The sequence below is a fragment of the Pogona vitticeps genome, chromosome 1, assembly GCF_051106095.1.
Source record: "Pogona vitticeps strain Pit_001003342236 chromosome 1, PviZW2.1, whole genome shotgun sequence".
Classification (NCBI taxonomy): Eukaryota; Metazoa; Chordata; class Lepidosauria; order Squamata; family Agamidae; genus Pogona; species Pogona vitticeps.
Genome location: NC_135783.1, coordinates 76,405,199 through 76,430,458, shown reverse-complemented (window position 1 = coordinate 76,430,458; position 25,260 = coordinate 76,405,199). Strand labels below are relative to the sequence as shown.

General features: G+C 39.8%; 1 protein-coding gene across 4 annotated transcripts in view; it reads left to right on the top strand.

Moving 5' to 3' along the window:
* Window positions 1-25,260, top strand: part of GRM1 (glutamate metabotropic receptor 1) — a 247,624-nt gene that overhangs the window by 216,395 nt on the left and 5,969 nt on the right. For 2 of the 4 annotated variants that reach the window (XM_072995650.2, XM_078383274.1), the window contains exon 9: window positions 22,100-22,184. The exons of the other annotated variants lie outside the window; for them this stretch is intronic. In XM_072995650.2, the coding sequence (XP_072851751.1) occupies window positions 22,100-22,160 (61 nt within the window). In that variant the 3' untranslated portion in view covers window positions 22,161-22,184. The remainder of the gene's footprint in view (window positions 1-22,099; window positions 22,185-25,260) is intronic. 4 annotated transcript variants of the gene reach the window in all.

Below are 25,260 nucleotides of genomic sequence, written 5' to 3'. Positions count from 1 at the left end.
AGCATGGTGAGCAAAAAAAAAAAAAAAAAAAAAGTAATCCGTGAACTCTTTCCTGAATATTTTAATATCTTTTTGAAATGTTTAACATCATAGTAGCTTCAAGTTACAAAACTGCACCACACTGCACTGTGAAGACTATGGTTATAGTGAGTATTTCCTATCAGTGATTAAATATTTACTTATTTAAAACATGTTTAATTGAAATATGAAAAGAAACCAGTAACTAGCATTGATAAATGTAATATAATGAGGGCTGTTGCATGCAGAAAATTCAGTTCTATCACTTTGCTTGGTTGTGAAAATATAATAGTAAGTTTGCTTCCATTTTTATCCCTCTATGCAAGTTAAGATCCTACAGTTATTACTGTTAAGTGTATAATCATAATGTGCTTATGCTTTTCCTATATTGAATTTTGTTTTTAAAAAGAAAGGGGGAAAACATTTAAAAACATATACATCCAAAAAGCTCAGATAAGATATTTTTAAAAACAAAATGATATATTAATAGACATACAAAATATTTTCAACCTAGGAATGTAGTAGACAGAGAAGAAATGAAATATAGTTTAACAGCCAACAAATATGCATGTCCTTAATAAAATACTGACCATTTGCCCTGAGGAAGACTTCAGCAGGTGTTCAGTCAAGTGGCAAGACTGTTAGTCTACAAATTGTAAAGTTTACAGAGTATAAGAGAAGGAATAATCAATTTATATGTAACAATCTTTTTACATTGATTCTTAATTACATAATAAGACATTTTCTTCCACCGTTTTGAACTTGGGTTCAAGTTGATTAAACCAAAGTTAAAGATATTTTCCCTAGGCTTATGAATGGAAGGAAGAATGAATTTTCTTTAATGTTTGGGAATACAGAACTAAAGGATAATAGTTATTCAGGACTAATTGTTTGACATACAAGTGCAAGCAGCACAAAAAGTGATCTAGGCAATGGCAAGGCAGAGAGACCATAGGTAGCTCATGGCCAGAGCAGAGGAGCAACTCGGGATTGGACAAGTGGTCTCCCCTTGTTCCATCCATGTGTCAACTTTGGCACAGATAAATTTAAGGGTCATACAGAAGAAGGCATAAAGGTACAGAATATGGACTGAAAAATATAAGCACTATAGCAGATCAGATTGAAGGCCCATCTAGTTCAATGCTCTATTCATGATGGTCCATCAGAGTTCCTGTGGGAAGCCCATGAGCAGATTATACACATTAAGTACTTTACCTTTTGTGTTCCCCAACAAAAGATATAATACTACAGATAAGGATACTGGAGTCCTGATACCAGAGAAAAATATATATTCTAATAGCCATTACAACTAGGAATCTGATACTGTACTGGCAAACTTGGATGCAAACTGATCTGCAATTTATGGACTTATGTATGGTTTGGAACCTAACCATTCTTTGCATTTTGTACTTTCCCCAAATTTTCCAGTGTAGTTCATAGTTCAAGAAATGTGCTAATACCATAATATTGGTTAAAATACATTCATTTTGACGTACATTACTCTGAGAAGTGCATAATTTACAATAAAACATCTTTATAAATGTGTATTTTGTGAAGAAAATTTGGTCAAAATTGCATAGACATTTAAAATAGTATTTCTGATTAATCTGGAAACAGAATAGAGCAAATTTATGAATGAGCACATGAAAAATTCGTCTCTCCTGGACCATAAAATTCATTGGGTGATTTTGATCCAGTCAGTCTCTTAAAGTGTGACTATTTTTCAGGCTATTATTATGAAGATAATGTAGGAGAAACAAGAGCTCTATATATTGGCTTGAGCCTTCTTGAGGAAAGGTTGATATAAAGCAACACTAACACTAAGACTAGTAATACTACTGATACTAACACTGAAGAATAGAGGGGCCAGGGAATAGCAAAGGAAGCAAGAACCAGATAACATCATGTAAAGCTTTGCCATATATTCCTAGCACTGAAGAAACTAAAATACTGACAGTTAGAGATTAAAGGAGATATTATCCTTTCACCATCATTGAGTATGGACTATCTCAAGAACTATCTCTAATATTAGTCATATAGTAAAATATGGACTCCTGACATTTTTGTGCAATATGGAGATCAACCTTTCTTGGCACCTAACAGTTCTGTCAACCGAACATTATATCATAGTGGATGAAAAGCTGTGAAATTCCCCCAGTCCTTCCTTCTCTTTCCCAGAATTCTTCTCATTCCTTCACCTTCACTCTCTCTAACTTCCCCAGATTATTAATCACTACTACAGTATCTTATTCTGGTAAAAAGGTGTGGTCGGACCTGGTGTAGAGAAGTTGATCTGGCCATGACCCAAATGGCTTCTTCTGCCCATGGCAGTGGCCCTAAAGATGGATGGAAGAGCAAGAACGGGATGCAGAATTCTTCCACATTTTCCACTGTCCCCAGTTCCATTGAGGTCACTGTTTCCAAAAAAGTAAAACTCTCATATACCCTGGTAAAGGTAAAGGTTCCCCTTGACATTTTTTGTCCAGTCGTGTTTGACTCTAGGGGGCGGTGCTCATCCCCGTTTCCAAGCCATAGAGCCAGCGTTTTGTCAGAAGACAATCTTCTGTGGTCACATGGCCAGTGCGACTTAGACACGGAACGCTGTTACCTTCCCACCGAGGTGGTCCCTATTTATCTACTTGCATTTGCATGCTTTCGAACCGCTAGGTTGGCGGGAGCTGGGACAAGTGACGGGCGCTCACTCCATCACGTGGATTCGATCTTACGACTGCTTGGTCCTTTGACCCTGCAGCACAGGCTTCTGCGGTTTAGCCCACAGCGCCACCACGTCCCTCTTTCCTATACCCAACCCTGTCACAAACTCATCGCCAACGCAACAGTCACCACCAGATGGAGAAGTAGGACATAAAACATATTTCTTTATGCTTTTGTGTTTGGATTAGGACTAAAGTGGGAGGGCCAACAAGGAGCTGAGTAGAGAAGTCATCCAATTCTTATTTTAGTATAACTACTGTATGCCTAATTTGCACTCCTTCAATGAACACATGAATCAAAGACAGTTATAGTTCAGAGCTTCTAATTTCCTGAATACTGTGGGACAGTTGTTCAAGTAAAAGAAAAAAAGCATATGTAATGTTAATATCAGTGTAGATGATGTACAAAAATGCATACTTGGTTTACAAAATGTGTACTGTATATCAGAAGCAAGTGAATAAAAAAGATGTTAGGAGAAATACACAAGAAATGCATGAACACTTTGTGAGGGCGATTTTTTAAAAATCACACACTGGTGGGAAAAGAAGATAAAACAAACTTAACTGTGGATAAATGAGAAACTGAATGAAATCAAAATGTACAGATTACTTCATTTCGGCCCTGTCTTCCAGTTCCTTGTGTCTATGCTAGAAATAAAACATTTTGAACTAACTGTAGTGATTAGATGGTTTGGCTACGACATGGAGATCCAGGTTATAATCCCCACATAGCCACATTAAGCTCACAAGATGACTCTGAGGCAGTCACTTTTTTTCAGCTTGGCCTACACAGAGCTGATTTATGAGAGCAGAGGGGGAGTAAAGAGAGACAGATGATTCTAGTTTCAAGTCATTGATGGAAAGGTGGGATAATGATGATGATCAGCAGCCGCACCATCATCTCCACCACCATAATGGGGGGAAAAAGAAGAAAATTGCTCATTTTCATAATAGCTTTAAGATTTTTTTTTCTTCCATGATAATTTTAATTTGCTAGGTGCTGGTAATATTGATTCTCAACTGATTTTTCAGAGTAAGCAACAGGCCAAAACTGAAGAGTTTGTACAGAACCCGTATTGAACCCAATAAATAACATTTTAAGTGAAAGGAAGTGAAAATACACTTGAACAGTAATCACTATTTAAACACTATGCTTATAATTTATCTTTTAGATATTGCCAAAGAATTGCTGATTTATCTTGACAGAGGGCTCACACCCCAGTAAAAAGTTCTAGCTGGCATAGAACTTGTTCTTGAGATATCGCTCTTATCGCTCTTATAATATCTTTGACATGTCCATGTCTAGGAAGAGCTGTGGATCTTTAGCATATGCTGTGACCAAGATCCCTCCGTAAATTCTGACTAGAGGACTTTAATATTGAGGTAGGCCTCCTTGCAGAGGAGGATTTCACAGCTGTTGTGGCCAACTCCATTTTCAAGTTGAGATACACAGTCATACTGTTCTTTTGCAGAAATGTAAATAGGCCGATGGCATCTCAGAAGATAAAACTGGCCTTAAAGTACAGATTCAGCAACCCAAGCAGCTATATTTGCACTTCTTGAGAAGATAATCATAGAGTTGAAAAAACTCAGTGGTCATGTGTGACAAAGAGGCTGGATCTGCCATGACTAAACCATCTGTGACTGATGTTTATCCAGGCTTATTTCAGAAGCGAAGCCCTGCTGCTTCTCCGTATACATTGGTCTGTCGGTCTCCAGTTACAAAACTACATACTGTAATTGTACCTGATTTTCATCTAAATCTGTTGCCTCTTTTGAGGAGGAAAAAAAATCTCCACAGTCATCCTGTCATTGATTCCTAAGGAAATAATGGAGAAAAAGAATAGTTTAGAGGATAATATGTAGGGCCATATGCTCAATAATTAAATTTATGCAGTAATGGGAGTCTTGGATACCATATATATTTGTTACAATAGTTATAGGAATCCTACAGTTTCCTTCCTTTTACTTCTAGCATTATTTGACATGTCGCCCCTTGGCAATTGATAATAATTCTGTTTGCAACCGTACAGAAACGGGTACATATGAAACCATGTGTGTTTGTGTGTGTAGACATGCCCCCCCAATCAAACATCCATGCCACAAATTACTTACCCACTGGAGTTCAGCCACCATTTTTTTCATGCAAGATCTCACACAGGTTCTGACTAAAAACTGTTGCTTTGGAATATGCCACAGGGAAGGTTGCCATCATCATTAGCCTTCCTTGGCCTGTTGTATTTCCCCAAGGTAATGCCATGTTGCAAAGTATCTTGGGTTGGATGCAGCACTACCACTGTTTAGAGCTGCTGTGACCAGAGGTCTGTAGCTATGATGACACAAAACTTCTGGTGTTGGTAGTAGTAGTAGCACTGGTAGAAGAAGAAGAAAGTAAGATGGTGGTCAGTTAGTTATCTTCATGTACCATCCTGTACAACAGAGGCATATAACAGTTGAAGGGTCAATCAGTGAGTTTGGTCACCATTTCATATTTTCTCAAATTATAACACACTGCTCCCTGGGCAGTTGGTAGTGATCACTCCAGGAGAGGCTTAAGCTATCAAAAGGTCTTCAGAAGAGATTTCTTCATTGCATCCCATTGTTTTGCCATAATAGGCTCCTGTACTATCTAGTGGAGGAGACTAACAGACAGAGAAAGATACAAAGACTGACAGAGATGAGAGAGAAAGAAAATCGACTTATTAAGGAACCTATTCAGCAATTGTTAACAGGCTTTAGAGTAAGCACCTCCCTTTTAAAAATGTCTTTAAATGGAATCTGTGCTGTTGCAACATATGATAGTATCTTGTGGGTTGGTTGCTCTCAGTAGAGCCAGGAGCCATTTTACAGGTGTGTAAACAGTCTTCGGGTTATGCTCCTGAGAAGGTGAATCGAGGGTGTGAGATGTGGCCTAAGAGGCTAATTTGCTTTAAAAAATAATAATAATAAAACACCAATGCAGTGGTTACATACTGTACAGGGTTGCGTTCTATCTTGAATTTTTGCTAACTGAAAAAAGTTTAGGGGGGGGAATTAAGATTCCCCCTTGTCCTCTAGTGGCCGAAAAGGTTTATCATATAGTAGGACCTCCATGTCCATGAGGAATCAGTTCCAAGCCCTCCCCCTGCAGATATAAAAAAACCATGAATAACAGTGAACCCTAGAATCTGTTGGACCCAGGGCTCTCCCTGTATCTGTAAGGGCACTAACTGAGGGTGGCTGGCAATGATGGGGTAGAGGGAATCACCTCATGCTGGCAAGGGACTATATGAAATGGTAGTCAAATACCTATATAACATAGTCTCTGGTTATCTCTAGTGGCCAGGTTTGGAAATGCCTTCTGTAAGCACAAATTTTAGGCTTTTTTAACTTAATAATTTTAATATTTTAAGGCCACAAACTCCCACCAACCTAGCGGTTCGAAAGCATGCAAATGCAAGTAGATACATAGGGACCACTTTGGTGGGAAGGTAACAGCGTTCCGTGTCTACGTCGCACTGGCCATCTGACCACGGAAGATTGTCTTCTGACAAATGCTGGCTCTATGGCTTGGAAACGGGGATGAGCACCGCCCCCTAGAGTCGAACACGACTGGACAAAAATTGTCAAGGGGAACCTTTACCTTTACCTAAGGCCACAAATAAGTGAAACAGCTGATACTGATCCTGCAGATAGAGGGGTCCTACTGTATTAGAAAAAGTGTCAGGGTATGGGGGACTCCAGGGACCAGCACATAGCCCATGGATTTTGAACACCTCTGGTCTGAACCTTCCTTTCTTAACACTGTGAGGAATTTAATGAGGATGAGGACTAGCCAAAGTGCAAAGATGCATATGGTGCCACCTAGCATTGAAAGAAGAGAAGAGTTAAGTAACTTCAGCTCAATCATGCCAGGAGAGTTGATGGGAGTAAAAAGGGATTTTTTAAGGGATTCATGCAGCCCTCTAGCTATTCAGGACATTTCCACACGAATCACCCTTGATGAGTGCACTCCAGAAAAAAAATCAGTGTTGTATGTATGTATGTATGTATGTATGTATGTATGTATGTATGTATGTGTGTGTGTGTGTGTGTGTGTGTGTGTGTGTGTGTGTGTGTGTGTGTGTGTGTGTGTGTGTGTGTGTGTGTGTGTGTGTGTATGTGTGTGTATGTGTGTGTATGTGTGTATGTGTGTATATATGTAATCTGCTGCCTTATTCCCAGAACTGGAAGTAAAGAAGGGCACAAACTGCTGGTTTGGCAGTTCATGCCAGTTCATTTATTGGCTGAACAGGTGTTTGGTGCTTCAAAGCCCTGCCTCTTCTGGCAGGTGCCCACTCCAAGGCAGCACCTAGATGAGCGAGGCAAGTATGCCAGCTTACAAAATAGTTCCAAACAGTAGAAAGTAATCTGTAATAGCACTGCAACCATTCAAACAGAATTAAATAAATTAATGTTATTAACATGAAAGTAAACTCTTTTAAAATCACTGAAATATTAATAGTAGTTTGCTTTTTTTAAAAAAAATCCCTTAAAATTTTCCTTCCCCATGAATGTAGGAATCCTTCACTTTAACCTGCTGTGGGGTTTCCCCATCCTTTACTCTCTTCCAGGAATGACATGAAATAAAGTCAAAGGTGGCTGCAAAAGAGGAGCCAATTTAATGTCTAATGAAATTAAAATAGTCCTTATTTCTTTTAGAGAAGTTGATGAGATCAGTGAATGCCCTTAGACTACTGCTCAGACTTAATGGTTCCTCTTTCTGAGACCTTTTGATGCCTGAGGAGAGCAGCTGATGTCACCTCACCCATCTGAGTTGAAATGCATACTAACCCAAAGCTAGGCAAGTTATTTTGGCATCTGAAGCATAAGGATCTTTTTCCCCTTCTTGATTTTTGGAGCAAAAATTAATATAAGACCCTGTCGTGTTTTTGGGAAAACCTGGTAGCAAAGTAAATAATTAACATAAATAATGCCATTCAAATAAATAAACAAATAATGCCACCCCGATCCACTGCCTGAGGCAGCGGCCTCATTCTTACCAATGGTAGGCCTGTCAGAGAGTAATCGTAACCCATTTACTAGAGTCTCGTTGAAATCAATAGGTCATGTTATTATCTTTAAGGCCAAGTTATTAGTCTAAAGCATTTGATTTTTTAAAAAAAAATACTTCTCAACAACCTATACAAAAGGTAAAATAAAATGAAGTAATATTAAAGTAGGGAAAGAAATGGGTGACAGATGAGCTGCCTATGGGGTCTGTTGAAGGAAGAGAAGATCCATTCATATATTGTATTCAGGGTTTGGCATGGATTTTCGACAGCAATGAATATTTCTATGACCATTTCTTTGTAGTCTCATCTTTCAACATATGATTCTGCCTCATAAATTCACAGAAAAGTCTCCAGATGTTGTGATTAATAAAAATCACCTCGTAAGGAATTTCCAGTTCACTATTGAGAAAAACTGGCAATTTACAGTATAACCTTGTTATTAAGTGATTTGGACTCCATCACACATATGTTGAAAAGCCCTGCTTGTCAATCACCCACCTCAACAATTAAGCCCAGCAATTTTTCTTCTTCATTTTTAGCCCCATTTCTTACAAACCATAAGGGACGTGGTGGTGCTGTGGGCTAAACCACTGAAGTCTGTGCTGCAGGGTCAGAAGACCAAGCAGTCGTAAGATCGAATCCATGCGACGGAGTGAGCACCCGTCACTTGTCCCAGCTCCCGCCAACCTAGCGGTTCAAAAGCATGCAAATGCAAGTAGATAAATAGGGACCACCTTGGTGGGAAGGTAACAGCGTTCCGTGTCTAAGTCGCACTGGCCATGTGACCACGGAAGATTGTCTTCGGACAAAACGCTGGCTCTATGGCTTGGAAACGGGGATGAGCACTGCCCCCTAGAGTCGAACACGAATGGACAAAAATTGTCAAGGGGAACCTTTACCTTTACCTTACAAACCATTTACCGTAAATTGTGTACCATTTACTATCTCGTTTTGTGAAGTGACTATAACAAGAAAACATGAATAGCATATGATCAAATAATGAACCACTGTAAAATAAATGTTTCTGCAAAGCACGGTGTCCATAAAGGAAGAAAATGGGGCAAGGGGGCATCTTTAACTATTATATCATTGCCCATTTAATTCTTCTTGAAGGCACATGCAGTGGGGGTACAAGGTGTGGCTTCTGTTGTGTCTGATTATGGCTTTAAAGTTTGTATGTTTGCAAAAGTAGGTTTTAATTGGTTAGTGCTATTTACTTTTTTGTTGGTTCTGTCCTAAACTGATTTGCATTTGCATTTCTACTTTCATTATAGGCATATTGATTATTGATGTTAGCCATCCCGTGTACAGTTTGTGAGGGGAAACCAAGGTATCAACTAAATAGCTCTTACTCCTCAATTATAGGAGGTGGAGTCTGCATAGGAGTGGAATCCACTGTGGTGCAGTCAATGGATACGCACATCAAGGACTTCTTTATACTGTTAACATCACTATGCCTTTTTTTCACCTGCTACAAAAATATGGGAGTGATGAACAGTTGTCTCATTTAGCTTCAAAAAACAGGCCTTAGAATGGAGAACAGCTAGGAAAGGTCTAAGATGATGGTAGCAGAAAAGGTGGTTGGCTGTAGATGCAACCTTGATTTATTCTCTTTCATGCTCGATGTATTTTTCAGTTGCACTAATATATCAGTGCTGTCCAAATAGTGTGATGTGGCCCACTAGTGCAGGACAGAGACAATTTCTCTTCAAGGATAGCAAATGCCCACTTTCTTGTCCTCAAACTACTTTCTTTTCCCCTCCCTCTCTCCCTGGCAGTTACTGGGCAGAGTGGCGCCCACAAAAACTGCCGGTCAATATCTGTCCTTCTTCCCCTGCTCAGTAAAATGCTTTATGCCCCTTCCTTCTTCTTGGCCACTCATCCTCTTGTAACTATAACATGACATATAGACCATCAAAATGCACCCTGCTGCCTACACTCTATATATGGACAAAGCTCAGCCACTTCTTAATAACATTCAATGAATGGAGACTGAAGGATTAAAGAAAGAAAGAGGCAGGAAGCAGGACACCCATAGACAACCCGCATGTCGGAAGCGACTAGTTGAGACAACTGGTGTTCTTGCTCGGCATATTATATGTTTAATTTGATCATCAGTGTAATGAAAAGAGTATAATTGACTCATTTAAGCCATCTTATGGCTTTGCCTGCCGTTGTAGCTGCCCTTCACCAGTGGACACCAGTTATGATTTGGTGCAAGGCTGAGAAGAAGAGGATCAAGTTTGCTTCCAGATCTCTGGGTGATCTTTAATGGCTCAGCAAGGGCTTTCAACTCGCAGTTGTCTAATAATAGCGACAACTAAATGCTTCTCTGCCTGGATTAGGTTGCTGGAAAAGAATGCTTAGGAGAACCCTGGAGATGGATATTACGTGAAAGTATTTATGAACCTGGCTTAGTGATTATGAATTCCTGGGTTAAGCATGTATTTAGAGACATCACGTGCCTTAATTCTTAGTCTGCCTGTCCAAATTATCATTCTGCATCTGGTTCCATGTGGTTGGTGGCTTTTACAACTCTAGAAAAACACAAAGCAGATCCCAGTTAGTGTGCATAAAGGAAGCTGACCTGTGCTTTGAAAAATTACACCACCTTTTTGGATGGATCCATGACCCTGTTGTGGGAAGGTCCTTACCATTTCTGCTACTAGGATCATATAAAGCAAGTGAGAAAGGATACGCTGGCATTTCCTCATGCTGTGTGTGCTATAGCCAGTGGTATCATGGTAAATTTTGAAATTTCATCTTATGGCCATATCCACAATCCAAATATGGAAGTAATGGAGCTGGTCCATATCAACAAACTGCTTTCAACTACTCTAGGAAGAGGTCTTTTTAAAAATCAAAATGCCCATTCTTAAATGCCCATTCAATACCAACATTAAGTTGGCCACCTTTTAATTTCATGAATCCTTTTTTAAAAAAAGGCAGACCAGCACCTTCTGAACTAGCCATTTTGAACATTTAATTTATGGCAATGTTAAGGGAAGCTGCCTGTGTTAGTCTGTGGCAGCAAAATTAGCAAAAGAGTCTTCTGACACTTTAAAGATGAACAGGTTTCATTTGGCACCAGCTTTTATGGATTAGAACCCTCTTTATATCTTTCATAAAGGAGCTCCCACAAACAAGTATGGCATGTGTACATCTCACCCTACAACATGCTAATAGTTGGGTTGTTATTTGCTGGTCGGAGTTCATCTAGACTCTACTATGTTTTTTTTAATATATCAAAAACTGTTTTGAGCTTCAACAATTTTAATGTGCATAAATAAATAAACATAAATGAATGCCCGTAATTAATAGTTTCATCCATGGTTGTTGTGGGTTTTTCGGGCTCTTTGGCTGTGTTGTGAAGGTTGTTCTTCCTAATGTTTCACCAGTCTCTGTGGCCGGCATCTTCAGAGGACAGCACAGAGCCTGAAAAACCCACAACAACCATTAGATCCCGGCCGTGAAAGCCTTCACGAATATAGTTTCATCCATCTTAGAGCTTTAAAAATCAGCAGCAAAATATCCTATCTTTCTTGGTCTGTTATGCACCCACTTTTTTATTTTGTAAGAGATATGATAGTAATGCTTCTCAACCCTAAAATAAGAAGACTAAAATAATTGCTTAATCTTTAGCATATAAAGAACTAATAATTTTGGAATCTTTGCTCTTTTGTATTCGGATCTGCCAGCTGTTATCAGGACAAATATCTTTTTCCAGACACTGTAATACATGGCAGGCGTGTGCACCAGTATAATTAAAGGTTTATGTGCTGAACCTGAACAGTAGCATATTTCCATATATTCCTGGCACAACCTCAGCCTTTTTTGGTACACAGAGAACTGTGATAAGTAATGGCCATTTTACAGCTCCTTCTTTCATGTGATATGAATTTTAAGCAGGGTGTTTAACAAGCATGGGGACATCTTACATTGCCAGCCTGAAGATTTAAGAGCATTTTGAAATAGGGCCAGCTAAAGACAATTTGCAACCATAGACTATTGCAGAGTTTTGAATTTCTGGTAAAATTCCCTTCTGCTATGCAGTAGAAGAACAGAGATCTGCAGAAGAAAATAGCTATAAGTTCCCCAGAGTCCACCCCTTTCTCATTTACTGGCACTGAAAGTCTCCATAAATTGCTTTGAGACATTTGTCGGCAAAAGAATAAAAATATTCCTTTACTTACGTTAGTCTGAAATTGCAGACTTGTGTATGCTACTTTCTTTACTGCATACGTACTTAGCAACCAACTGAACAGATCAACAGCAAACAAAACAACTGCCACTAGCAAACTAAAAAGGTGGAAAGAGAACTCAGCAGAGAGGTGAGGCTCTCTTGAGTTCCAAGACTGGAAGGAACAATTGGGTAATGCTGAATAGATGTGCAATCACCCCAGCCCAGAAGTCCCCAACAGTCACATAAACTACATACATACTGCCTGCGAGGTTGCAAATAAAACTCCAACACTCCTCCTCAAACTCACATGTAGCCTACCTTCTTGAAGTCCTATCTTGTTATGCTTGGTCAGGATGTCTGCCGTCATCTCTGTGGTGTGATAGTAGATCATCTCAGTAATGCATTTCTCATTCAGGTCATGCACCAAGTGGCATCTAACATCAATGTGTTCTCCGTGTGCATCCATTTTCTCACTTTGTGATAGCCTGATGCAGCTCTGGTTGTCTTCCATCACCTGGATTGGCATCTCTTCATTTATCCCAAAATCATTCAGCAGCTTTTCCGGTAATAGCAGTTCTCTGCATGCTTTGGCTGCAGCAATGAATTCAGACTCCATGGAAGACAAAGCTGCAACATCTGGATTGTGACTAGCCCATGAAATGGAACCATCACCGTACTTGAACAGGAAACCAATAGTGGACCTATGCTCTATACTCTCCTCTGCCCAGTCTGCATCAGTGTGCCCTATTAGCTTTAGGTTTTATTAGCTTTTTCCTCCCCTGCCCTTAACACCCAGTCAGAATCAAGCAGCAGTACAGCCACTGAGCTGCTGTTTATTGTTACTGCCCCTGATCCTATGGAAGTTGTAAGTCCATCACTGTAAAGTGGCAATGGCACTTCTCCAGCTGAGTCTAGCAACTCAAGACCATCCCTTCGTCTATAAAAAGTGTAAATATCCTTCCTCAAAGAGTGACACTTTGAGATAAGAAATCATCTTTATGGTTCTTATCCTTCAAACTGATATTGGGAAAGCATAATCCCTAGGATCAACCCACCTTTCCCCTCACTGTGGAACGCCTTCAGAGATATGTACCTTGACAATCACACCTGCAAGCTAAATCCATGCTTACCTTTTTGCAACCAATCACAAAACAAAGCATATTAAAATATGAAGGTGAATAAAAGCCAGGGATGGCCACTTGAGTCATGGGACCTTTTGTTTTTCCAATGACTTGACTTGGACTTGACTAGTGTTTTTTTGTCCCCCCCACCCATGACTCAGGACTCAACTTGTAACTTGGAACACACCCCTCCCTTTTTTTCTGGAGAAAAGAGTTTGTTTTTAATAGGAGCTCAGACTTGGGGCTGAGAACCTGGTACCAAAGACTTGGACCGAGACCCAAAGGTTTCCCAACATCCCTGGTAAAAGTAGGTTGTATAAAAAACAGGTGGCTTTCACTACTTTTAGGCAGCATGTCTACAAAACCAAAAGGTTTACATGTCTAGTGTTAGTTTGACCCTGTGCGGTAGTCCTAATAGTTGAGCTAGGTGGTGGGAGACCTTTTTTTTTCACTGCCAGTCCTTCTGAGAAAGAATTCTGGTGCCTTCCTCAGAAACTGAGACTTTAAGACAAGATCAAAGAAGGTGCCAGCCGTCTTTGACTAGTAGTACGAGGGTCATGATTTTCCTGTGATCAGAACTCTTTTGAAAACAATATTCCCCCCCACACACACACACACATTTTAGTAAAGTAATGGATGACAGCGCTTCTTGTTAGGAGAGAATCACTGAGAAGCACTCCTGGCTGGGGTGAGGGGGGAAGCACTGGGAAAGGAGTGGGTCAAAGGACAGATGCCAGGGAGGGTGGCAGCATTCATGAGTTCTTGAGTGGGGCAATTCAGCACTTGACCCTAATGTGATGCAGAATGCAAGGAGTCTTGTGCTGACTCCTGACAATTCTATCACTCCCCAAAGAGTCTTTATCAATTGGAACTCATGGCTGAATGAGACTAGACTAGTTTCACAATTAGAACATGACAAAATGTTTTCCCCTCAAAGATCCAGTCTTTTGAAAGTGTCTTGTGTTTGTGCAATTAATTTGTAAATTAAGTTGTGCATATCTCCCAGCAACTAACCACCAAATGAAAAAAAGCTAATTTGCAATTTGTGTTGTCAAGAATAGAAAAATAATAGAAAAACTAAAATAACCTAACCTCTTAAGAGAGCTCGGCATCTCATGACGGGTTCACTGCAGCATCTGTTTTGACTCTAGGATAGGAAAGACCAACCCAGAATATAGTAATATAATACTTAACTCTGACTCTTGAAATTCCACTTACACGTATTTTAAATTACCAAAGATAACAAAAAAAACTGAAAGTAGAAGGAAATTTATTTGTTATTCCTGAGGGTGTGGAGACTGTAGTGTCATATGAGAAGACTGGGAAGAAAAGTATAAGCATGAATGGGCCTTTGTCTTTTTGTTTGCTTGTTTGTTTAATTGAAACATGATTCTGCTGTGGACATTACTTGACCAACTGAAAAGTTCTTGCGGTGATTCACAAAGAAAGTGCAGCAATCAGGAGAAGAGATTGCAAAGGAATATGTGACTGGGTTGCATAATCTGTGATGAGAACCTTGAAATTGGTCTCACAAGCTTTACTGTGCTATGTATGGCCTGTGCAGCATCATTAACTTCTCTCTGTAAAATGGCCCAGCTATTCCCTTCTCATTCCTTGGTTATAATGTCAGTTTCTTCACATGGATTTTGGATCTGAGCACCAGTCCTTTCTTCTCCACTGTGACCAGTACTATACAGGGAAATATTGGATTAAGCAGTTTCTCTTATCACATACATTAGTTGTAATTTGCATTTGTTATTACTATATTCGGCGAGTCATGTTGAAACCATGCATGAAAAGTCAGGCAGTCATGAATTTAAAATAAATTTCTTGACTCCTGTTAATCAACATTCTACCAAGATAATATGATCCAAATGGAGTACAGTAGGATTGTGGTAGAGTGGGGTCTCGACTTACGAACGGCTCGACATACGAACGTTTCGACTTACGAACTGCTCTCATAGGAATATATGGACTCGATTTATGAACTTAGATTCGAGTTACGAACTCTTTTTTTCCTTTTTTTAAAAGTTAAGTCATCTTAGGTTAAAAGGAAAAAAGAAAAAAATATCCCCCTCTAGTGGCAGAAGGTGGAATAGCAGCTTCCTATTAGTTTCTATGGTCGAAAAGAGCAGAAACAGATTAAATGGTTTTCAATGCATTCCTATGGGAAATGCAGATTCGACTTAAGAACTTTTCGACCTGAGAACTGCCTTCCAATACGGATTAAGTTCGTAAGTCGAGACCTCACTGTATCTACGTGAGATCAGTTCTAAGCTTCCTTGTGGATACGGAAAAATGTGGACGTACTGAACGCTATACATTGCATTGTCTCTGGCTTCCTTTAGTGGCCAGGTCTGGTAAATACACCCTGGAAATACATATACATATTTTAAACTTAAACATAATAAGTTTAATGCTAATAAATAAGCATATAAATATGCATACATATAAGTATGTATTTCTTGGAGGGGGTTATTTAGTATTTTTATTTAGTATTTTCAGGTAATGGATAAATGAACCAGCAGATACTGCTCCAGCTGATGAGGGGTTCTAATGTGTTGAGAAGCCTATTCTCTTTACATATGATTTCAGTAAGGTTTTGAAGAATATACTGAAATTGGGTGGCTTAAGCCTTAAGGGGCCAGGCATGTAACTATAATGATAAGATGCTTATCTATCTTCTTATGGTTTCTAAGGGATGTGGTAGCGATGTGGGGATGTGGTGGCACTGCGGGTTAAACCACAGAAGCCTCTGTGCTGTAAGGTCTGTATATCTTCAGCTGTAAGATCGAATCCATGTGATGGAGTGAGCTCCCGTTGCTTTGTCGCAGCTCCTGCCAACCTAGAGGTTCGAAAGCATGCAAATGCGAGTAGATAAATAGGGACCACCACGGTGGGAAGGTAACAGCGTTCCGTGTCTAAGTCAGACTGGCCATGTGACCACGGAAGATTGTCGTCGGACAAACGCTGGCTCTATGGCTTGGAAACGGGGATGAGCATTGCCCCCTAGAGTCGAACACAACTTGACAAAAATTGTTAAGGGAACCTTTACCTTTACCTTATGGTTTCTAAAATAATAATTTAAAAAAAGCTTCTTTATATGTTTTAGTATCAATGTGCCTATTTAGTCCACTTTCCTGTTTTCCATAAGGGTGAACTAGTTTACCGGGGTATAGAGTCAAAGTCTGCTGAGGCATGCCGGAGCTAACAGTGGTTTTTTTTCCCCCTCAAAAATAAATATAAATATATACTGTTAAAAACTCTACTGTATATTGTGAAGTGGCACTCCACCACAAACCTACAAAGTTTCAGGTGCTCATTTATTATGATTAAGTTTTAAATTATATGTTTAATTTTAAATAAGCTTGATTTGAAAAAATGTTATCTCTGGGGTTTTTATTTGTGTTGGTTCTAAGATATTAGGAATGTAGAAGTAAGTGTAAGAAGAGGCACAGGAAGAAAACTGTTGTGCCCCTTCCATCAAAAGTCACAGGTAATGTCCCTCCCTCACATTTTAGACCTTTATGGACACAGCCTAAAATCCAGTAGCTGCATCACTGTAGAAAGTGTGCAAGCAAGACACGAGGTCAGTACCTCTTTCTTGCTGTTGTTTCCAAGCTACTGGCATTTGGAAGCTTTCTCTCTCTGATCTTGAGTCACTCATATGGGAATTTCTCCAGTTTTGGTTGCCATAAAAATAGTAATACTCTCGAAATATTAAAGACTTCAAACATAATAACAAAAAGTTGTCCCTAAAGCTGTTATAGGACATAATTCTATGAAGAGGGTCCATGCTTAGACTAGCATCATGGAAAGGGACCTAGCAGGGGGAAAGCGAGGTATAAAAAAAGGATAACTATATAAAAAAGAATTAAATGGAAAACATGCCCATGGTTTGGGTGAGGACTTCTTCCTCCCTGAGGATCAAAGTAGGGGGAAGAGTGCTAAAGGTACTAATTGGACTTACATGTAAATGCCATTAGTGATGAGTGCAAAAGTGTGTGGTGTACAGGAAGGGTTTAAAGTGCATGCATGTGTTGTGTGTAGGTCTCAAACTTTATTGGATACTATTTAGTGCTAAAGAGCATAGCAGTGGTCGTTTTCTTTTATTGGAGGAAACATCCCTAATTAGGGCTCTGGACCGCCAACAACAAAACCATTCCTTGAATAAACCAATTATGTGAAGAGGCAAACAGAGGTATGAGGTCTATCAGGCAACAAGTTTGAATCTCTGCCCCATTGTGGATTAATGCAGGACAGTTGACACATACAGTGACTTGCTGGTTTAGTGCCCTGTATCTCTAAACTTCTGCTTTACAAACTTTCCCCAGAAGAAATGGGCATGCTCAAGGTGATATGCTTAGGCCAGGGTGGGCAACATGTGGCCCATGGGGCCAAATGCAGCTCCAGGACCCTGGAGAAGGGCAGCACCAGCAAACAAACAGTTGGATGGTGCATCCACTGGTGCTCAGAAAGTCGCCTTGTGCTCTATGAAATTAAAAAATAGCTATATGTGTGCAATATCTTAGTCTTTTCCCTAAAGCAACAGTTTGCCATAGCATCTTATTTACTTCACAACTCAGTAGCTCCAGACAAAACGGCATAATGAATTTCAATACTTAGGGGAGACAAAAGGATGCATAGACGTATGTGAGAGAACGCCTGCAGTTGCATACATTTTCTTTGTTTCCAGAACGGGAGGATGCACATGCAGTACCATGGAAAACATATGGGAACGTTGTCTTTTTTGGCATAAAAATTCAGAACTGAACTGCATCCTAGTTGTAATTTAATTTCGTGCTTGACTGGATTTCATATCATACTTTCTTGTCTTGGTACACTTCTAAATATTTAGATGGAGCATCACAACAACCCAGTTAGCCTGTCAGACAGAAATGTACCTGTTCAATAATGAATTTCACAGAGACAACTATTTTCACCTATATCTAGCATTCTAGTTACTTGATTGGACAGTGAACTTAGATCTGGCATCCAGTTTGGAAGCTACACAATATTTCTCTTTTTACTGGCTCAGATATAAGCCTAGTTTTAGTCATATGTGTATGCTGCTTGAAGAGAATTGATAGTAAAGGGCTCAGAGAAGACATGGAAACATTTTCCTTTTTTTTAAATGGGGCCTTTCTGGTAACAGCTAGCAGATCATTGTAGGGTAATTTATGATGATGATAATGATGATATGATGATGGTGGTGGTGATGATGATGATGATGATGATGTGTTTTAAACAATAAAAGTCCTTTAATGGTTTTTTTAAGAGAAGATCAAGTGATCATTTTGTTTACTATCAATTACTGGCACATAAACACATGAGAGAATGCAGTTTTTTCTCTGCGAGTAAGTTTTGTTATCATAACACTTGAAACTGCTGTGTGCAAACTCTGTAACTCTGTCAATTACATTTTATATTATTCTAAAACTAGACAAACAAGATTTTGGTAGCTTGGGTCAACAAACAGCAGACTGGGACATAATTGTCTAAATGTTGTTTCCGGGGATGGGCATCTCTTCAGTGTACTTAAGGCATCGCTACGCATGCTCTTCCTAAAACAAAGGCAGATGTTCCACAGCTCATGAATATAGATGCTTGCTGCAACAGCACAAAAGCAGAGACTTGGTTTTAATAATAATGCCCAAGAGCTTGCTTTTGTAGTTTGTGCTTAGATGGCTTCTCGATCTCCTTTCCATAGTAACTCCTCCAGCCATCTGACGATGTTTCATAGATAGTGAGGGGATTCTGCTGAAGCGAATGAGCTGTGAGAAAGGGGAATCCTTCACAATCATGTGAAGGGTCCATGAATGGGGTCTTTCCACCAACGGAGAGCAGATCCTGGATCTAGCTTTATACACTCTACAACAATCTTGTCTCCCCCAGTCCTTATAGAGTAAGGAGCCAGTGGCTCAGTTCCATTTGCTTCATCATCCTCCAGCACCTGCACCACAGAGCTCACACAAAAAGACAACACCATTATTAACAGAGTACTGCTTGGTTGTCTACAGAGGATAGTCAGTCCTTGGAAAAGTTACTTGCTATGCTAACTGAAGGATTCTGGAAGCTGCAGTGAAAAAAGAGGGAGATCAGCTCTTTTAAGCAGTAAGAATTTTACAGTTAGGAAAGGCCTTCTTGAAAAAGAGGTCTCCTCGTATAGCAACCCAAAATATAAATTGTTAACTGTAACAGGAATTGGATGTTGCCCATCAGTAGTTAGCACCTGGACCGAAGAGGCTCAAGAAGGTCACCTGGTCACACACACCCTTCCCTATAAGGATGATATGTCCTGTATCCTCTTTTAAATTCCACATGAAATTCTGTGCAAATGTACTTCCTCTTTTTTAATGGCAACTGCAAGGTCCCTACACTCTCCTCTTATACTCTTTATCCTTCAGTTTTATGTGGACCATCAGACAGAGGGTTATGTTCAATAATGTAGGACATATTGTCTTAGCATGTATATAGCTGCATATCCTATGTTGGTTTATGTTTGCAATTGTGTTAACCTTCTGATGAGTACAGTCATTAGACTCTAGAAGGTGTTCTAGGCTAGGAAGATGACTTTTTAAAAAATTATCTTAAATTTGGGAGCATTACGTTGGCAAAAGTTTTGCTGTATATCCACACTGAAGAAAACGGAGAGGACTTATAATTAACATCTCTCCAGATGTAGCATTCCAAGATGATTTATGAGCCAGAGACATTAAAACACAAAAGCAATTTAAATGTAAGGCCTAACTTAACAAGGCAGCTTTTATACACAAAGCTAAAGAACACCAACGCCAAACAGTAGCAATAGATCTCCATATACACAGTGCATGACAACCGTGTGGAGACCCAAAACATTTTACAGCAAGATATTCTAGCTGGTTTTTCCAAATTAATTTATCCCTGTGTCTTTTATCTTTTTTTGCATAAACAGCACGTTCCTTTGTCACTCTCAGCACGCCCTTCAACATCTCAGGTTAACTCCAGAGTAGTAGCAATATTTTATTGCACCATGTGGGGCTGCAAAGAGAAAAGGAAGAAAAGAAACAGAATCAAGATTGCAGTAGCTTGATCATCAGCCCTACAGCCTGGTACATTCCTATTCACAAAACCCTGCCTAAGATTAGCCGTTAAAACAACAACCTGAAACACTTTTAAAACTTCATAGGAAGCAGCGGCCCCCAACAGAGAAGCTCCTCTATAGAAGTTCTTTAAGGGGAGCACAGAATGCTTGTGAGCATTCCATAAAATGTGGGTGGGCTGGAAACTCACAGAGACAGGTAAGTTCCAGCCTATGTTTACTTCAGGTGCGCTCTCTCTCTCTCTCTCCTGATGTTTCTGTAACATAACTCCTATGTTTTAATACATCTAATTTTGCTGCCATTCTTTATTGCCTTCATTACTATGACCTAAAATGACAGCTCTGATGGAAACCAGAGTTTGGAAATAGAATAAATAACATTTCGAAAAACATGTCTGCACCATAAAAGAAAAGTAGTTCTTATGCACTTCAAGGAGATATGAGCTATCCAAAGGAGAAATGTCCTGTATGTGTGCGCGCAGGTGCATGCACAACACACAAACACATACTCAAGCATCTAGACATTATGTGGACAAGGAAACTTCCATATGCTGAGCAAATTCTTATATGAATATGGTGTATAAGCTCCTTGCAAATGAGTCCACAAAACTTACTAGCTCATTCCTCCCCTAAGCCTAGCTACCCGTACATGTTTAGAGCCAATCCTACCATTAGGCAGAGTGAAGTAACCCTGCCAGGTGCTTAGATGCTAGTGACACGACAGCCATTTGTCCTGAGCTCCACACCCATTCCCTTTATTGGAGCTTTGTAGTCTCCCAAATCACCCACTAAATTATCCTGCTGCCCACGGATGTGGTGGAAAATGCTGTTTCCTTGCCAGTGTTGAAGCCCAGAAGTCCAGTTGACTTTTGTACCAATAAAGAGGAGGCATTGTCTTGTTTTTTGCCTCCAACAGTAAAATGTTTTGGGCCAGCCCTGTGCATGCTAATTATGTTGATGATGTCTGGCAGATCAATAGCCCTGGGGCGGGGGGTGTGTTTCCACTCAGGCAGAGCACCAGTGTCATTTGCCCTTTCTTGTTTTGACCAGCAGTGCAGGTTGTATTAATGGGGTTTGTGAATTGTTGGGGAAAGAATTTCAGCCTAACTGCCTCCCAGCCAAGCAGAATTGGACCATTACACTAGCTTCTGTATAGAAATCAAGTCAGCAGGTGAAAAAGAAATGAGAGGTAGTGTATTTGCGAAGGCATTCAAGGCTGGGATCTAATGGTTGTTGTGGGTTTTTCGGGCTCTGTGGCCGTGTTCTGAAGGTTGTTCTTCCTAACGTTTCACCAGTCTCTGTGGCCGGCATCTTCAGAGGACTGCAGTAGGAATTCTGTCCATGTGCTGTTGGTGTTTGTTGGATAGTATGGACAGAATGGATAGCCCATTCTGAAAAATACAACCTGCAAAAGGTCAGCCGACTCTTACCCAGCCACAAGGGCCAGAGATCATTGCACAAAAAAGACTAGGTAACAACATCCATCAATCACAGTGACAGATAATCTCTCACTGTCCTTCATCACAACAAAAACATGCTGATCACCCTATCTCCTGAAAAAAGACAAAAGCCATTCCCACAGCTATAAATACTACCCAACAAACACCAGCAGAGCATGGACAGAGTTCCTACTCCAGTTCTCTGAAGATGCCGGACACAGAGATTGGTGAAATGTCAGGAAGAACAACCTTCAGAACACAGCCAAAGAGCCCGAAAAACCCACAACAACCAATAAGAAGTAGTACTATACAAAGGCCTTTCAATTTTGGTATGTGGAACAAGCAAGGAAAAAGTGAAATCATTAAGTAATACAGCCCTGGAGAAGAAACGTGAAGGACCCAAAGAAGCCTGGAAGTAGGTCTGGCACCAGTCTGAGTGGTACAACTGCCATGACTGTGCATGTGGATAACCACTCACTGGGTGTCTTTTTTTTTCTTTTCAATCCTCAGGAAGAGGCAGCCAGAATTCCCGCCCACCAGCCAGTGTCCGTCGACACATGTGCAGCTTTGAAAAACCCCAAACTGCAGTGAATGTGTAAGAGAAGCTGCATGACAAACAGTGGTGGTGTTTTTTTTAACCCATTGCTTTCTCTTTCTCATGACTTTCTCATTTCTAAGAATGGGACAAATGTGGTGCATGCCATGAATGATGAAAAAAAATTGCTTGATGTGTCCCATTTTGCCACACTGCCTTAACTCTTGCTTGCCCATATATTCCTTCGAAGGACACTAAGGAATGATTTTTGAAAGAACTTTTGTTTTCATGTCTGTCATGTCAGCAGAAGGAAAGTATTTTTATATATAAGTATTTTGTTCTGCTGACGTAACAAGCATGAAAAGAAAACGAAAGTATATATATATTTTTTCTTGTTCATTTCCTCCTTCTCGCATTTAGCTGACACTTCCCCAACCCCTCCCTATTCACAATTTTGCATGGAGTTAAACTGATCCTCTGTTCTTTTTGGTGACAGCTTTGCATTTTCTCTAGTGGCTGGTCCATCGTGGCTCTGCCCAGCTCTTGCAGCTTAAGCTGTGGACTTTGGCTGCACCTTGGGGAAGGTTTCACAAAACATTGGTTTGGTGGAGTGTACAAAATTCAGTGTTTCATGTTTGTGATTGTAACAGCATCTAGTCAGCCACTCAAGAATACTGTGAGAGGGGGAAAGTGATATTAAAGTAGTGAAGTGAAAGATTTTAATTAATTACTTTTGAAAGTAGTAATTAAACCTTATTAAATCTTGTTCATATTTCACTCTCATCACATTAATGTATCTTTATAGATTTGTAGGAGGTATGGAGCTCATGAAATCTATTCATAGGTAGAATTAGGTGAGGTGAGAAGGCGAGGAGAGCCAGCAATTCAGAGTGTGTCTGTCTGTCTGTGCTTCTCTGTATAGGGTTCATCAAGACAATCAGAAAATACTGTGGCAGTATGGGATTGTCCATCCTTCCTAACCTGAAGTTTACAGATATATGTTTGTCATTCTTCAAGCTGCCTTTTGGGCATACAATATATTAATTTCTCATGGGCAGAGAATGTTCTGTGGAAAGTCCAAGATTTATGAAGAACTTTTCCATACACTTTTCGACAAAGTTAATAAGATCTAGGACCTGGAGCTCCTGCCAGATTTCATCTAAAACAAAATTCTGCAGTTACTAGTTATGAAAAATGCCCCAGGTATCTAGCGGGAAGCAAAAATAGAAAAAAGGGAAAAATAGGAGTCATTAAGAATAGGAAATCTCTCAGGGCTGGGAAATTAAAGATAATTTGACTGACCAGTCCAAATCACATTGTACACCCATTTTAGAAGATCTGCATAGCTGAAAGTCAAACAAGTCATCTCATATGGTTTTACAATATGAACATGACCTATTTATAAAATTTTGTGGACGCAATGGAGACCTACATTGGACCCTTGACAGGCATTGCCTGGATTTTCAGCATATGCCAGTGTTAATGACTGGAGCACTATTTAGGGTCATTATCAAAGTGCAGCTCAAACAGTAAACCTAAGGAGGTATCATACAATAGGCACTTCTTCTGTGGAAGATAAAACATGGTTTGCTGGGAAGAACAGTTTTGCTGGATTTCTTTCCTCTAAGGGAAGCAATACAAGCCTTGTCCTTAATATGTTTCCTGCCATTCTTATACTTGTGACAATCTCTCTCCTAAGAATATGCATCTGTTTCAAACTACTTTGAATTTCAATCTACCCTGATTAAAACAGGATATTTATAAATATTTTAATTTTCTCTAACTTACACAGGTAGGTTTTCTCTTTTTAAATGTATTAATCGGCAGAATGGTCCAAAAACATCTCATGTCACAAGCTGTATTGTCTTCCATTCTACACACATACAGAAATAGAAATGCTAGTCTCACAACACCCTATGAATATTGTTTGTTTAGATTTCTTCTTGTTAAATACATATTCATTTTCCAAATTCTCCTTGCCCCACTCTGAGTGCCCATTATGAAAAAAATCAGCTTTGTCAATATCAGATGATGAAATTTGATTTCTTTGCCTAATATTTAGTATGTGGATTGATTTTTTTTTGTCCCATAATACAGGATTCCACAGAGAATCCTAACACTGGACAGACAAGTCTTAAATTTATCTAGTCCAAAATCTACAGGCATCCATAAATCTGTTACAGGTCAGCTGACTTATTCCAGATCAACAAACCTGGCAGTGTTCATATAGATAAACAGAAGAGGCACACAGAGAATTGGGAGGCACCAACAAATATATAAGCCCTAACAGATGGGGGTGTCCCCCATTCTTTTTTCACCATAAGCAGATCCAGCAAGCTGTACTCACCTGTGACCGGACCATACGATCAGCACCTAACCTCACAAATAACTAGCAGCTTATCAGACCTCCATGGCAGTGGTTATTCTGCAAGTGTAAATCTTGAACAGGATACTGGCCTGACACATTTAGCAGATGCAGGAAGAGAATACTTCCATGAGAACATTTTATTTTTGCTGTGATGGGGGGAGGCAATGGTAACCTATATTAAAAAGCACATTTTCATATGAGTACTGTGCATGGGATGAAATGAAGTATCAGATATATAGACTGCCACTGATGCAACAGGGCTTTCCTCTTCTTGCCTCTCCCCTACATCCTCAGTCTGTTCCAGGAGGTTCTCCACACACATATATATAAGAAGCTGGAGAGAGAAGGGAGAATTATTGTGTCCCATTCCACTGATAGAAGATGTTGCTTTAATAGGATGAGATGTTAAGTTAGGTAATACCCCCATTATGCTGCTGCCTTCTGAGTCAAACCATGGTAATGTCTTCCTTGACCAGCATCTCAGACAGAGATCTTTTGAGCTCTGTCACCTCATGTCCTTTAACTGGAGAAAACTGATCCACAAGCGCTCCTCAAATTAGGAAGAAAAAACCCTGCACTTTAAAGTGTGTACTTCAAACCCATTTCTTTAGAGCAGCATCTTGACTTACTTACTTGTTAATATAAGAAATATCGCTGAAGCCTCCAGTCTCCTTAGCACAAATAGTCTGGCAGGGCTACATCATCACATTCTTAAAGTTCCTAAGGAAATAGTTGTGATTTTAAAAAAAAGATATCACAGAGATTATG